Genomic DNA, 12,946 nt, shown 5'->3' with positions numbered 1-12,946 from the left:
CCATTTTTTTCTTATAAATCACATTAGGAATGGTGGTTACATGTATTTAAAATTTCCATTACTGTATGTATTAAGTATATATAGTATGCATGTATTTTTAAAAATTAATTAATTTATTTTAATTGGAGGCTAATTACTTTACAATACTGGATATTCCTATCACTCACTGTTGAGAAGCCAGTAAAAAATAATTTGTGTGTTTATTTTATGAGCCCTACACAGTGAAGTTATTAAAAAATACTTGGTGGAATTCTCTCTGTAAACTAGTAAGCAGAAGACTTCAGAGGTTAATTTCATACATTTGTTTTGAAAAGTCAGACACAGCTTTAAACATTCATTTTATTTGTAGCAACTGTGGGCAGAAATCATAGAATGGTAAAACTGCATTCTATTTTAAGCTCATAAATTGCTTCTAAGAAATTGGTTGATGAAATTGTAGGCCTGTTAATAGAGAATGTAGGTTGTGAAAATGTATGTTAATTTGAGATATAGAAAGTTAAAAAAATAATATTCTCAAGGTTATATGCAAACAGGTTCTGAAAAATGGAAGGTTGCTGTAAGCACGATCTGATAATAACAATTAGAGTTTTGAACGTGAGAAATTCAGAAAATAGATATCTACGGGAAAAACCAATATGTATAAAACATATTTGTATTTTTCTATGTTTATTCTCAGTGTAGGAGGAGTAAACTATAAGGTTAACCCTTAAATAGGCCCAATAACTTTGCTACAGAGCATTTAATTTCTCTGCTCTTGTTTTTAATTTTAAAAATTGGAAATACCTGCTTCACAGGCAAAGTGCCTGGTAAAATGCAAGAATTTTCAAAGAATGCAACTGCTCTATAGCATTCAAACTTAATCTTGATATGCTCATTTGAAGGAGGTACAATGCCAATAAATTGTGGCAGTAACATTCTGAAATTCAAAACTTGCTTCTGCTTTCATAGCAAAGATTTGTCCTAAGACAGTAGGCAATCCAAATGCAAGCTTGCTTCACCCAGAAAGTGTCTGCAGATTCTTGAGTTTCATTATAATAACCTGAAAATAAGATCGTTGGAAATGTATTAGTGAATAATCATCAACTGAAATTGATTAGCTAGTATAAAATCACCCCTACATATAAATCTTTCTAAGGAACAATCACCTTTAGCTTGAAAAATACACGTGTTTATCCTTTCAGGAGAAGACAGTGAAATATTTAAGGTATTCCATTTGTTAGACAAATGATCTTTCAAGTTTCTAATAAGCCTGCTTTAGGTTTTCTAAAAAATATGGTTGACATATAGCTGATATTTTACCATCTTTAGTGATCTTTCCTGTAACAGAAACCAAAATCTTTTTCCACCTGGGGTCGAACAGGAAGCTAAGGAAAAAATACACAGAGTTAGCATTTCTCCATTTTAAGGGTGAACAAAGAAACATGACAAAGTCATAGTTGCCTTTCGCAGTCAGCTGAGAACATCTTTGCAGAGGCAACTGGCAAGAGAGTCCTCCATCTTAAAAGGAAAGAATCACTGTCAAGTTCAACCACGTCAATGTCCTTGAGTTTAAGTTTTAGTTCCTTTTTGAGGGAGAATAAGGGTTGGGAATTTATATTATTTTCCTCTTACCCAAAATCTTGCTCTTAAAATAGTCCTTCAGATCTTGTAGAAGGAACTTTGCTTGACAAAGATATTTTCATAAACTCCTGAGCTAGATGGTACCTCACAATTCTGCGACAGTCGAATTGGTCTGTACATGTTTTTAAAATTACTGCTCATGAGTCTATGTGCTACAGACCCATTTAGTCTATAGCTCACCGGTGGGCCACAGGATGATCCAGAAACGTAAATACTTCAAGCAGTTCTTAAGAGTGAATGACTTTTGTGTTTATGTATTTAACATAACATAACTCTTATGTTATGATGTATTGAAGGATGGGAGAACTTAAAGGGTTATCGAAATTTGGTAAAAAAAACTAGTTTGTTATGGGCCCTAACTCAGGATTTTAGCAAGAAATCCAACTGCCACATGTTCTTGGGTAATAGTACAAATTTCCTACATCACATATGTAGATAGTTGGAATAGTACAATTTTTTATGAAGAAAAGTGTGTGGTCAGGACATCAAGGATATTGTCTTGAATTGGTCTTGGCTTTTCCATTTGCACCCTCTTTCTTTAGGGTTATTTTTAGCTTTTCATTAGCAACTTACTTTCAGTTAACACTACAAAGTGAAGCAACACATATTTATATGAACAATATTTTCACATATTTTTTCCTAAAACTAGATTTCAAGGATTATATAAACTGTGGGTCGAATAGACTCATCATATTCCTTTTGCTAAAGATGGAATTCCTCTACAATTTATTTGGTCTGTACATGTTTGTGCACACGTTAGCTTCAGTGCCTTTCTCCTTTGAGTTCTTTTTTCGCTTTTTTCCAAATAGCTATGTTTTTAAAATTACTGCTCGTGTATTTTGCACACAAATGTGTATGTAACCTATTTAGTTCGTATCTGTTGGAATGTGTCAAAGCATAGTCAGGGTAGAAGGCTTTCACGTTCTTTCTCAACAAATAAGTTGTTTGTATTTTATAAAAATGAAGATAAATACAACCCACCTTACTGCCAAAGGGTATGCTATATAACATACTTTCACTGTGGGCACTTTCGTTACCTAGAAATACAAACTCTGTTACTAACTCTTTACTCATTCACAAATTTAATAATTCCTTTATTCAGCATTTAAAAAATATATATGCAAAGAGTAGGATATGGGTAAAGATAAAAAACACTAAAGAGATAACGTGTATATTGAAAAGGCATCCTTGGCAATTATGTATTAATTTGTATTAATATTTAATGTATTAATTTCTCATACCCACATGCGGAGGAGATGATGAGCCCAGAAACCATCCAACACCATGAATAACAACCTCCACTTGATTTTACCTTCTTCTCTTCCCCATTTACCAGGATCAGGTAATTGCAAAGCACATTTTTTAACAAGTTTGCTCCTACCACTGCACTGTGGCCCATGCCACTTCCTGCTTCTATCACAAGTTTCTGACTTTCCATCAAGCCACACACTTTGTTCTATTGCTTCTGCAGTTCCCACAGTCTGCCTTGCTTCAGGCTGGGGGCAGAGCTCACAGCTCTTTAGACAACTCCCAGCCGGCCTGCAGCTCCTCTCTGCCCTCCCCACTTTCTGCACACATTTCTCTCTCATCACACTAAAGTGAACCCTTCCAACTATTACGTTTTATTCTAAGTTCATTTGCTCTATCAACGTTTCCCACTTACCAAGTTAATGCCATTTACATCAATCATCATTAGTTATTATAGCAATTCCCCATGATAGAATTCTTATCTATATTCTACGTATGAGGGAACGGAGGCGTAAAGAGTTTAAGTGACTTGCCAAAGGTCACAGCTAGTTAAGTTTGAACAGCCAAGTCAGAGTTCAAAGTGCATGCTCCTTTTACCATATCCCAATGCCTCTAGCATTGTGATTCTAGAATCACCTCACATTTATTTTGGATATCAAATTCTTTTACATATAAAATCTCTGTGAGTTTTTACACTGACCAGCCTAATCACATTAGGTTTACATTGATATAAAAGTTGGCTTATTCTGGGCTTTGTTTTAGTCCTAAATTCTTCAATAAACACCACTTACCATTTGGATGGTGCACAATGGTGAGCTTATCTACAAGACAAAAAAGAAAAGCACATTCTACTGAGTTTTGCTCCATATTTATCTTAGGGTCCTTTATTCTTATCATTTGACTACTTCTTGTCTTCAGATGACTGAAGTTTCACAGTCTGATTTAAAAAAATACCCCTCCGGCCACTAAGTGTGTGACTATGTCTTTTATTACTTTTATCACTAAGTGTGAAAGAAACTATGTCTTTTTTTCCTTCCTATGTTTGTCCCACATTATCACGATTTTAGATATATTTGACGTTTAATAATAGCTTCCTACTCAGCCTTGATATTCTTTTAGCCTGAGCTATTCAAGTATTTAAAAAAAAATAACCTCATTCAGAAATAATTACATACAGTACAATTCATACACCTTGTATGACATTCTTTAGCATTTCTTACATTGCAATTTTCCTGTCTATGAATTCTCTGATTTCAATTATCTGAAAATGTCTCAGTTTCAACAAATTTTTGAAGGTTATTTTTCCTGGATATACAATTCTAAGTGGTCATTTGTTTTTATTTTAGCACTTTCAAAGATATTATTGCAAAGATATTATTGTCTTTAGTCTTCCATGTTTCTGACAAGAAATTAGTGAATATGGAATACATTTATGCTTTTCTTTTGATATATGTCTTTTTCTCTGGATGCTATCAAGAGTTTACCTTGACTGAAGTAGCTTGACCACAAGTGCTCAAATATAGTCCAGCTTAACAGGCTAACTGGAGTTTTTTTTAATGTTCTTGGGACAGTATGGAGGTAGTTTACATTGAATTTGGAAAATATCTGACCATTATTTATTTTAAAATGTTTTGCCCCAAATCACTAGTTTTTCCTCTGGGACTCTGACTACGTGCATGCTAGACTGTGTTATGTCCTACATGTCTCGAGGCTCCATTCATTTTTAAGTTTTTTTATCTCCTTTTTCATCATATTGGATAACTTCTATTAATCTGTCCTTAAGTTGATTAACTCTTACTTTTGCCATATCCAATCTGCTGATAAGTTCTTCTGATAAATTTTTCATTTCTTTTATTGTAATTTTAATTTCTATAAATTTCCATCTGGTTCTTCTATATAGTTTCAATTATCCTGTTGAAATTTCATATTTATTCACTCTTTAAAACCATATTTTTCATTAATTTTGTTAAGGTCAACAAAAGGACTATCTCATGTTCAGTTTTTACTGATGCTTTCTTTTTTCTTTTCTGTGAATTTCATTTTCTTTTTATTTGTACTTCATTAAAAAAAAAAGCCTGAATACTGGATTTTAAAGATAATCTGTAGCATATTCTGGATTCTGTATTCATACTCATATTCTATATTCCTTTGATGAATATACGTTCTTGTCTTACCAGGCAGTTTGATTACTGTCATGAACCTGTGGTAGGCTTGGTTTTCTGCTTTTTTTCAGTGTTGACCTATACAAAGCTTAAGATATTTGCTAAGACTCTCAGTAGAACTTCCCTGATGACTCAGCAGTAAAAAAAAAAATCTGCCTACAATGCAGGAGATGTGGGTTCGATTCCTGGGTTGGGAAGAGCCCCTAGAGAAGGAAATGGCAACTCATTCCAGTATTCTTGCCTAGGAAATGGGGGTGGCAAAAGAGTCAGACACGACTTAGCCACTAAACAACAACAGTAAGACTAAGCCTACAAATTCCATTTTCCACCGGACTCTGGTAGGGGTTTGGTTTCAGGCTTTGCTGGGGCAAGTCTAGAGTAGGTCTTACTCTAAGTCATGGTCCTTACTCTTTACATCTCTTGGGTGTCACAGCAGGATGCCAGGCATTTTAACAAAGTGTTAGGAGACCTTTCCTCTCTGGCAGGGCAGGACTCAAACAAACATTCCCAGTTTGGCCAATCTTCAGCGTGTCTGTTCTGCCTTCACAGCCCTAAAAGCTGCTATCTTACATGCTTCCAGGGGTCTTGCCTGCACACGTTCAGTACAGCTCATCTCTGAGCCAGACTGGTGGAGTCCCCCCTCCTTCCGAGGCTACCTCTCTTCCCGGCCACCTCCCCTTCGGTGACCCACCACGCACATTCCAGCAGCTCTGGCTGCCCTGAACTCTGATCTTTGCCACCTCAGTGTGACTGCTTTGCACAGACCGTGGTCAGAAAATTATGTTGTGGGTGATGGTGAGAGACATCTCATATACTTTGTTTTTCTCTAGGATTACAGTCTTAGTCTGCCTATCATTTACTCTCTGAAATCAGTTGCTTCATATTGTTTTTGCCTATTATTTGTATCCTTACAGTGGGAGGGTTTGTCTGGTACTGCTTATTCCATTTTAGCTGAAAGAAGAACTAGTTGATTCCTAACTAAGACACCAACGATTAAGAGTGTTAACTTTGGATTCCAATAGACGTGGGCTATAATCTCTAATCTGTGTGTTTAGAGGCTTCTTAGTTTCTCAGATTCTCAGTTTCCTTATTATAAATTGGGACTAATGCCTATCTCAAAGGGTTATTAATGGGATAATTTTGTGCATAGTAGATAAGACAATAAATATTAGCTACTACTACTACTTAATGTTCCTTAGTGAAATTATTTATTTATTTTATAATTGTATATATTAAAAAAATTTTACTCTTATTCCACATTAGAATGTAGGTTTGTAGAACTCAGTTATTTGTAAATTAGTTTTGTGTTTAGAACCTTAATTATTTTAGAAAGTACATTTATGTTTTAGAAAACATTTCTAAGAGAGCTTAAAGAATTCTCTATGAAGAAGTAGATAACAATCCAATAATATAAAAAGAAAATGAATTTTAACATAGTGAGTTTCACCATGAAGTACCATCTAAAAGTTATGCAGTATTATTGAAAACAGAAGAGATGCAGGCTTTCAAACTTCACTAGTGGTTGTCAGTTTTTAATTATCTATGCAGGAGTAGGGACTTGGGAATAGGGTGGTCAGAGAATGACAACATAATTTATTTTCAATTTTGGAATGTGTTGTTTATCTCTGGAGAAGATTTACCATCTTAATAATGTTTGGTTTGTGTTAACATTAAAATGACTGTTTTTTCCCCCGGGAGCAACTGCTAATTATTAGCAAGAGGAATCTGTGTTGAGAAGAAGCATGTTAGCTTCAGGGGAAGGCAAGATGAGATTTATAATTTAAAATGATCCACATACGGACGACTGTGAGAATTGACTATATTGAGAATATTCTACCTTATTAAAAAAAAGTGTGACTCTTTAGAAATTTAATACCCTGTCCTGAGACTTATACACACACACACAAAACTAAAGCAGAATTATCTTATTTGCAACTTATATGGAAATCAAAGGAAAGGAAGTAACTAGCATTTACATCATGGGCCAGAGAAGGTGAAAAGTATTTTATGTGTTAACTTGTACAACCACTTCCAGGTATATGTACAATTATTCTTGTTTTGCAGATAAGGACCCTGAGTACCAAGGAGTAAGACATTCTCCAATTTAAGCAGCTAGGAAGTGACTGGATATAAATTTGAACTCAGGCCTGTTTTACTTCACCATCCTTGCTTTTTCCACTTCATCACTCTATTATTTTTGAAGAGCAGGCAAATTTTACTTACTGTAGACATTTTCTTCTTCTGGCCTTTTCCCAACAATGCAATCTCGTAGTTGGCGTAGTTTTTCCTTAATGAGGAGACAACCAGGAAAGAGAAGTCAAGGTTCACGAGTTTATTATGAATTGAGATGGAAACTCTAACTACCGTGACCAGGAAAACCACTACAACTTAGTGCTAATGTGGTATTTACAGTGTTCCAGCCACCATTCTTGCTACTTCACACGTATTGTTTTACTTAATCTTCGCAACTTCACGACGTGGATAAAAAACATCCATCGATATGGAAACTGAGTTACGGAAGATTAAGTAACTTTCCTAAATCACACAGAAGTTGTACAGTCAGGGTGGGAACCCAGAGCCCAATTCTTTTGGGAGCTTCTTTCTCAAACATCTGAGGCATCCACATTGGCTATCGGTGCCTCAAAGCTGGAGGCCAACATAACAATGGTTTGATTCTGCCTGAATCCATCTCTAGCCTCTGTAGGGTACATGCTTTCTTGCAGTTCCTTCTAAGAACCAGGGACGCAAGAGCAAATGATGCATAACTGGATTTCCACTTTTAACTCATTTGTGATCTTTCTTTGCTTTCCAAAAGTTCTACTGCTGAACATCTATTACCTTTTAACTGAAAGGTAAAACAAGCTAATGCTCAATACATCTGCTTTTATTTATTTTTTAAAAAATATGGAATGCTTCATGAATTTGCATGTCATTTTGCACAGAGGCCGTGCTAATCTTCTCTGTATTGTTCTAATTTTAGTGTATGTGCCACCAAAGGGAGCACCAATAAATGTGCTTTTAAAAGAGAATTTAAGAGTAGCACTTTTCTTAGGGGCTGCCCTGCAAACCTAGAAGCCACTTTTCCTAAAATAGAGTGTGTTCACTGCCTTAAAGATCCTCTCCTATGAGTGGAGCAAACATTCTTCTTTAGGGACTTGGTGACTGTGAGCAGGAGAGAGGGGAGCTAAAGGCAAGGTTTTTTTTTCAATCATCTCACATTCAACTGCAGGGATTCTACCTGGTTCTTCATTATTCTAGAAACTCTTTTACTACTAACTCTATGTTTGTGTCATTTTCCTTCTTATTTTCCTGGGATAAAACCTCTCTGTCAATAAGAATATAATTTCACAGCCGCCTCTGATAGATTCATCTTTGGGATTAAAATGAATATTTTTTGTAAACTACAAGAGTAAGATTGAAAAGTGTATGGGCAGTGTGTATTGGGGAAACAGGAAACAGGGAGAACATTCATTTTTTGATGTTCTGACTTTTGTCCACAATGGCTCAGTGGGCAAAGAATCTGCCTGCAATTCAGGAGATGAGGGTTTGATCCCTGGGTCTAGAAGATCCCCTGGAAGATGAAATGGCAACCCACTCCAGTATTCTTGCCTGGAGAATTTCACAGAGGAGCCTGGTGGGCTACAGTTCACAGGGCTACAAAGAGTCAGACACCACTGAGCGACTAGGCATATAGGACTTTTGTTCAGGCCCTCAAGTCAAGGACTGACTGAAAAACCACAGGGGAAAATCTCTCTCATGTTCGTCTTGGCAATGATATTTTGGATATGACTGTAAAAGCACAAGCAACAAAAGCAAAAATAAACAACTTGGACTGCATCAGACTAAAAAACTCTCACATACCAAAAAAGCCCACCAACAAAATGAAAGTCACCTGTGGACTGAGGGAAAATATTTGCAAATCATATATATGATAAGGAGTTAATATTTGAAATATATAAAGAACTCACACAACTTAATGACAAATGTCCCAAATAATCTGATTAAAAAATGGTCAGAAGACCTGAACAGACATTTCTCAAAGAAGACATAAAAATGGCCAACATGATAAATGAAAAAGTTCTCAACATCACTAATCATCAGGGAAATGCAAATCAAAACCACAATAGGATCTTACCTCAGAACTGTTAGAATGCTTATCATCAAAGGATGAGAGGTAAGAGATAAGGTTATGGAAAAAAAAGAAGCCTTGTGCAGAGTTGGTGGAAATGTAATTAAGTGCAGCCATTATGGAAATCGGTATGGAGCTTCCTCAAAACATTAAAAATAGTACCACTGTATGATTCAGCATTCCTACTTCTGGGTATTTATCCAAAGGAAATGAAATCATGATCTCAACCAAATAGCTGCACGTCCATGTTCATTGCACTGGCCAAGATATGGAAACCACTTAAGTTTCTAGGAATGGATAAAGAACATGTGATATATGTCTATATACATACACACACACACACACATATATATATATATATACACACACATGATGGAATACTATTCACCATGAGAAAGAAGGAAATTCTACCATTTTTGGCAACATGGGTAGACTCTGAGGGCATTATGTCAAGTGAAATAAGTCAGATAGGCAAAGACAAATACTGTGTGATCATACTTATATGTGAACTCTTAAAAAAGCCAATTCATAGAAACAGAATTAAATGGTGGTTATCGGGGACTGAGGAGTGGAAGAAATTCAGAGATGCTGATGTTGGTCAAAGGGTACAAACTTCCAGTTACAAGATGAAAAAGTTCTGGGAATCCAATGTACAGCAAGATGACTATTTAACAGTACTGTATTACATATATATTATATATAGCAACTTGAAAGTTGCTAAGAGAGTTAATATTGTATGTTCTTATCACACAAAAATGTTAATTTTTTGACATGATGAAGGTGTTAGCTAATGCGATGGTGGTCATCATTTTGTAGTATATAAAATCAATCCACTGTACACTTTACATTTAGACAATGTTCTAGTCAATTATATCAGAAAGGCTGGGAAGGAAAGGGAAAAGAACTGAATAAATCCTTGTACTCAGTCAGAGTCAGAAACTTTGGCTCTTATGGAAAGTAGTTTTAGGGTTTATTCTTTCATCTACAGGTTACTTTTTGGTTTTGTTTTGCATGAGTGCTTACTATATTCATCATTCCATTGTTCCTATGTATTAGATAAGCCACATCAATCTTGAAGTAATTGAGTATTGTTTTTAGTCCCTAAGTCATGTCTAACTCTTTGCAACTCCCTGGACTGTAGCACATTAGGCTCCTCTATCCATGGGATTTCCCAGGCAAGAATACTTTCCCAGGCAAGGAGTGGGTTGCCATTTCCTTCTCCAAGGGATCCAAGGATTGAACCCAGTTCTCTTGCACTGGCAGGAGGATTCTTTACTACTGAGTCACTTCGTAAGCCCCTTAGACCGCCTTTAATTCTTTCTAAAACGATACTGAAAATAAATATACAAAAAAGAAAGATCCTAATGACTCAGATAACTGTGATAGTGTGATCACTTACGTAGAGCCAGATATCCTGGAATGTGAAGTCAAATGGGCCTTAGAAAGCATCACTACAAACAAAGCTAGTGGAGGTGATAGAATCCTTGCTGAGCTATTTCAAATCCTAAAAGAACTGTTAAAGTGCTACATTCAATATGCCAGCAAATCTGGAAAACTCAGCAGTGGCCACAGGACTGGAAAAGGTCAGTTTTCATTCCAATCCCAAAGAAGGGCAATGCCAAAGAATATTCAAACTACTGCACAATTGCACTCATTTCACATGCTAGTAAGGGAATGCTCAAAATCCTTCAAGCTATGCTTCAACAGTACATGAACCAGGAACTTCCAGATGTACAGGCTGGATTTAGAAAGGGCAGAGGAACCAGAGATCAAATTGCCAACATCCACTGGATCATAGAAAAATTAAGAGAGTTCCAGGAAAACATCTACTTCTGCTTTACTGACTAGGCTAAAGCCTTTGACTGTGTGAATAACAAAGAAGTGTGGAAAATTCTTAAAGAGATGGGAATACCAGACCACCTTACCTACCTCCTGAGAAATCTGTATGCTGGTCAAGAAGCAACAGTTAAAACCAAACATGGAACAACAGATTGATTCAAAATTGGGAAAGGAGTGCATCAAGGCAGTATACTGTCACCCTGTTTATATAACTTGTATGCAGAGACATCATGTGAAATGCCGGACTGGATGAAGCCCAAGCTGGAATCAAGATTGCCAGGAGAAATATCAGTAACCTTAGATATGCAGATGACACCACCCTTATGGCAGAAAGTGAAGAGGAACTAAAGAGCCTCTTGGTGAAGGTGAAAGAGGAGAGTGAAAAAGCTGGTTTAAGACTGAACATTCAAAAAACTAAGATCATGGCATTTGGTCCCATCACTTCATGGCATATAGATAGGGAAACAATGGAAACAGTGAAAGCTTTATTTTCTTTGGCTCCAAAATCACTGCAGATGGTGATGGCCGCCAAGAAATTAAAAAACACTTGATCCTTGAAGAAAAGCTGTGACAAACCTAGATAGTGTATTAATAAGCAGACCATTACTTTGCAGACAAAGGCCCAAATAGTCAAAGCTATGATTTTTCTAGTAGTCATGTATAGATGTGAGAGCTGGACCTTAAAAAAGCTTGAGCACCAAAGAATTGATGCTTTTGGACTGTGGTGATGGAGAAGACTCTTGAGAGTCCCTTGGACTACAAGGAAGTCAAACCAGTCAAACCTAAAGGAAATCAACCCTGAATATTAATTGGAAGGACTGATGCTGAAGCTGAAGCGCCAATAAGTACTTTGGCCACCTGATGTAAAGAGTCGACTCACTGGACAAGACCCTGATGCTGGGAAAGATAGAAGGCAGGAGGAGAAGGGGACAACAGAGGATGAGATGGTTGGATGGCATCACTGACACAGTGGACATGAGTTTGAGCAAGCTCTTGGAGATGGTGAAGGACAGGGAAGCCTGGCGTGCTGCAGTCCATGGGTCGCAAAGAGTTGGACACGACTGAGTGACTGAACAACAACAACAACTGAATATAAATCCACAAATAAAATAGAAACAACCAAGGGTTTGATAAAGCAACTAGTGAAATCATTAAAAGAAGGTATTTACATTGGATCACTTTAAATTGTAAACTTAATTACAGGAAGGTCTAAGGAGGCTAAAGTACAATTGACTTAACAAAATGTATATAAACTTATTTTCTAGCATTATCAGGAAAGTGGTCTGCAGTTCAGTACTTGGGCACACTTTACCCACTTCAGGATAAGAGGGATGCTTGCTGGTGATGGCAACAGTGTGGACTGAGGAGCAATGCTGTAGTTCTGACCATGAATGACCATCATCACAGAACTCCACAATTAGCATTCCTAACATTTGTTTGGCAAAACAACTGCCCTTGCTTCACACTGCAAAAGCTTGACCAGGTCCAGCCACCAAACCACAACAAGAGCTATCCTGCGAGACAGGCGACTTCTAACAAGGTGTGTGACCACACATGTATTGGGGAAGTTCCCTTACCTAAACAATCTCCCGTCTATATGCCATATTGCTTGAATCACTATTCTGATTCATTTCTCTGTTGTTTAGAAAATGTCTTCTTAAGTGCTATTTTAAAGGAAAAATGATCCCTTGGAAAGGTAGCATATTAGGCTATTAATGATTATTGATACTTGGGCTTAACGGAGCTAATGAAATGGCTGCCTGAGAGCTGGCTGCTGAGCTACTGGGGGCTTTATATGAAGAGAAGAAAAAAACTGGTGAAATATTTTGTGAGTGGTATAGCCTGTTGGATAGATAGAATACAGTCTTGAATCCCCTCACTAAGGACTGTCATGGGCTGTATATTATATTACATGTCTAGTATATTTTGTTTTCATTCTCCTCTTGGA

At 36.6% G+C, this 12,946-nt stretch overlaps 1 protein-coding gene and 1 non-coding gene across 8 annotated transcripts in view; both read right to left on the bottom strand.

The window, feature by feature from the left end:
- Nucleotides 1-321: 321 nt before the first annotated feature.
- Nucleotides 322-12,946, bottom strand: part of BANK1 (B cell scaffold protein with ankyrin repeats 1) — a 402,106-nt gene continuing 389,481 nt past the window's right edge. For 4 of the 7 annotated variants that reach the window (XM_020884241.2, XM_070452188.1, XM_070452189.1 and 1 more), the window contains exons 13-15: nucleotides 7,254-7,317; nucleotides 3,660-3,689; nucleotides 322-2,657 (exon numbers count right to left, since the gene is read on the bottom strand). In XM_020884241.2, coding sequence (XP_020739900.2) covers nucleotides 2,383-2,657; nucleotides 3,660-3,689; nucleotides 7,254-7,317 — 369 coding nt within the window. In that variant the 3' untranslated portion in view covers nucleotides 322-2,382. The remainder of the gene's footprint in view (nucleotides 2,658-3,659; nucleotides 3,690-7,253; nucleotides 7,318-12,946) is intronic. The other 3 variants (XM_070452191.1, XR_011482523.1, XM_070452192.1) reach the window with 3 other exon arrangements.
- LOC139030298 (U6 spliceosomal RNA) lies at nucleotides 7,929-8,034 on the bottom strand. Its single transcript, XR_011482602.1, has one exon. It is a non-coding gene; the product is annotated as a U6 spliceosomal RNA (small nuclear RNA).

This window comes from Odocoileus virginianus, chromosome 21 (assembly GCF_023699985.2).
Source record: "Odocoileus virginianus isolate 20LAN1187 ecotype Illinois chromosome 21, Ovbor_1.2, whole genome shotgun sequence".
NCBI lineage: Eukaryota > Metazoa > Chordata > Mammalia > Artiodactyla > Cervidae > Odocoileus > Odocoileus virginianus.
Note: the sequence above shows the minus strand (reverse complement) of the source record. Positions and strands in the feature narration are given on the sequence as shown.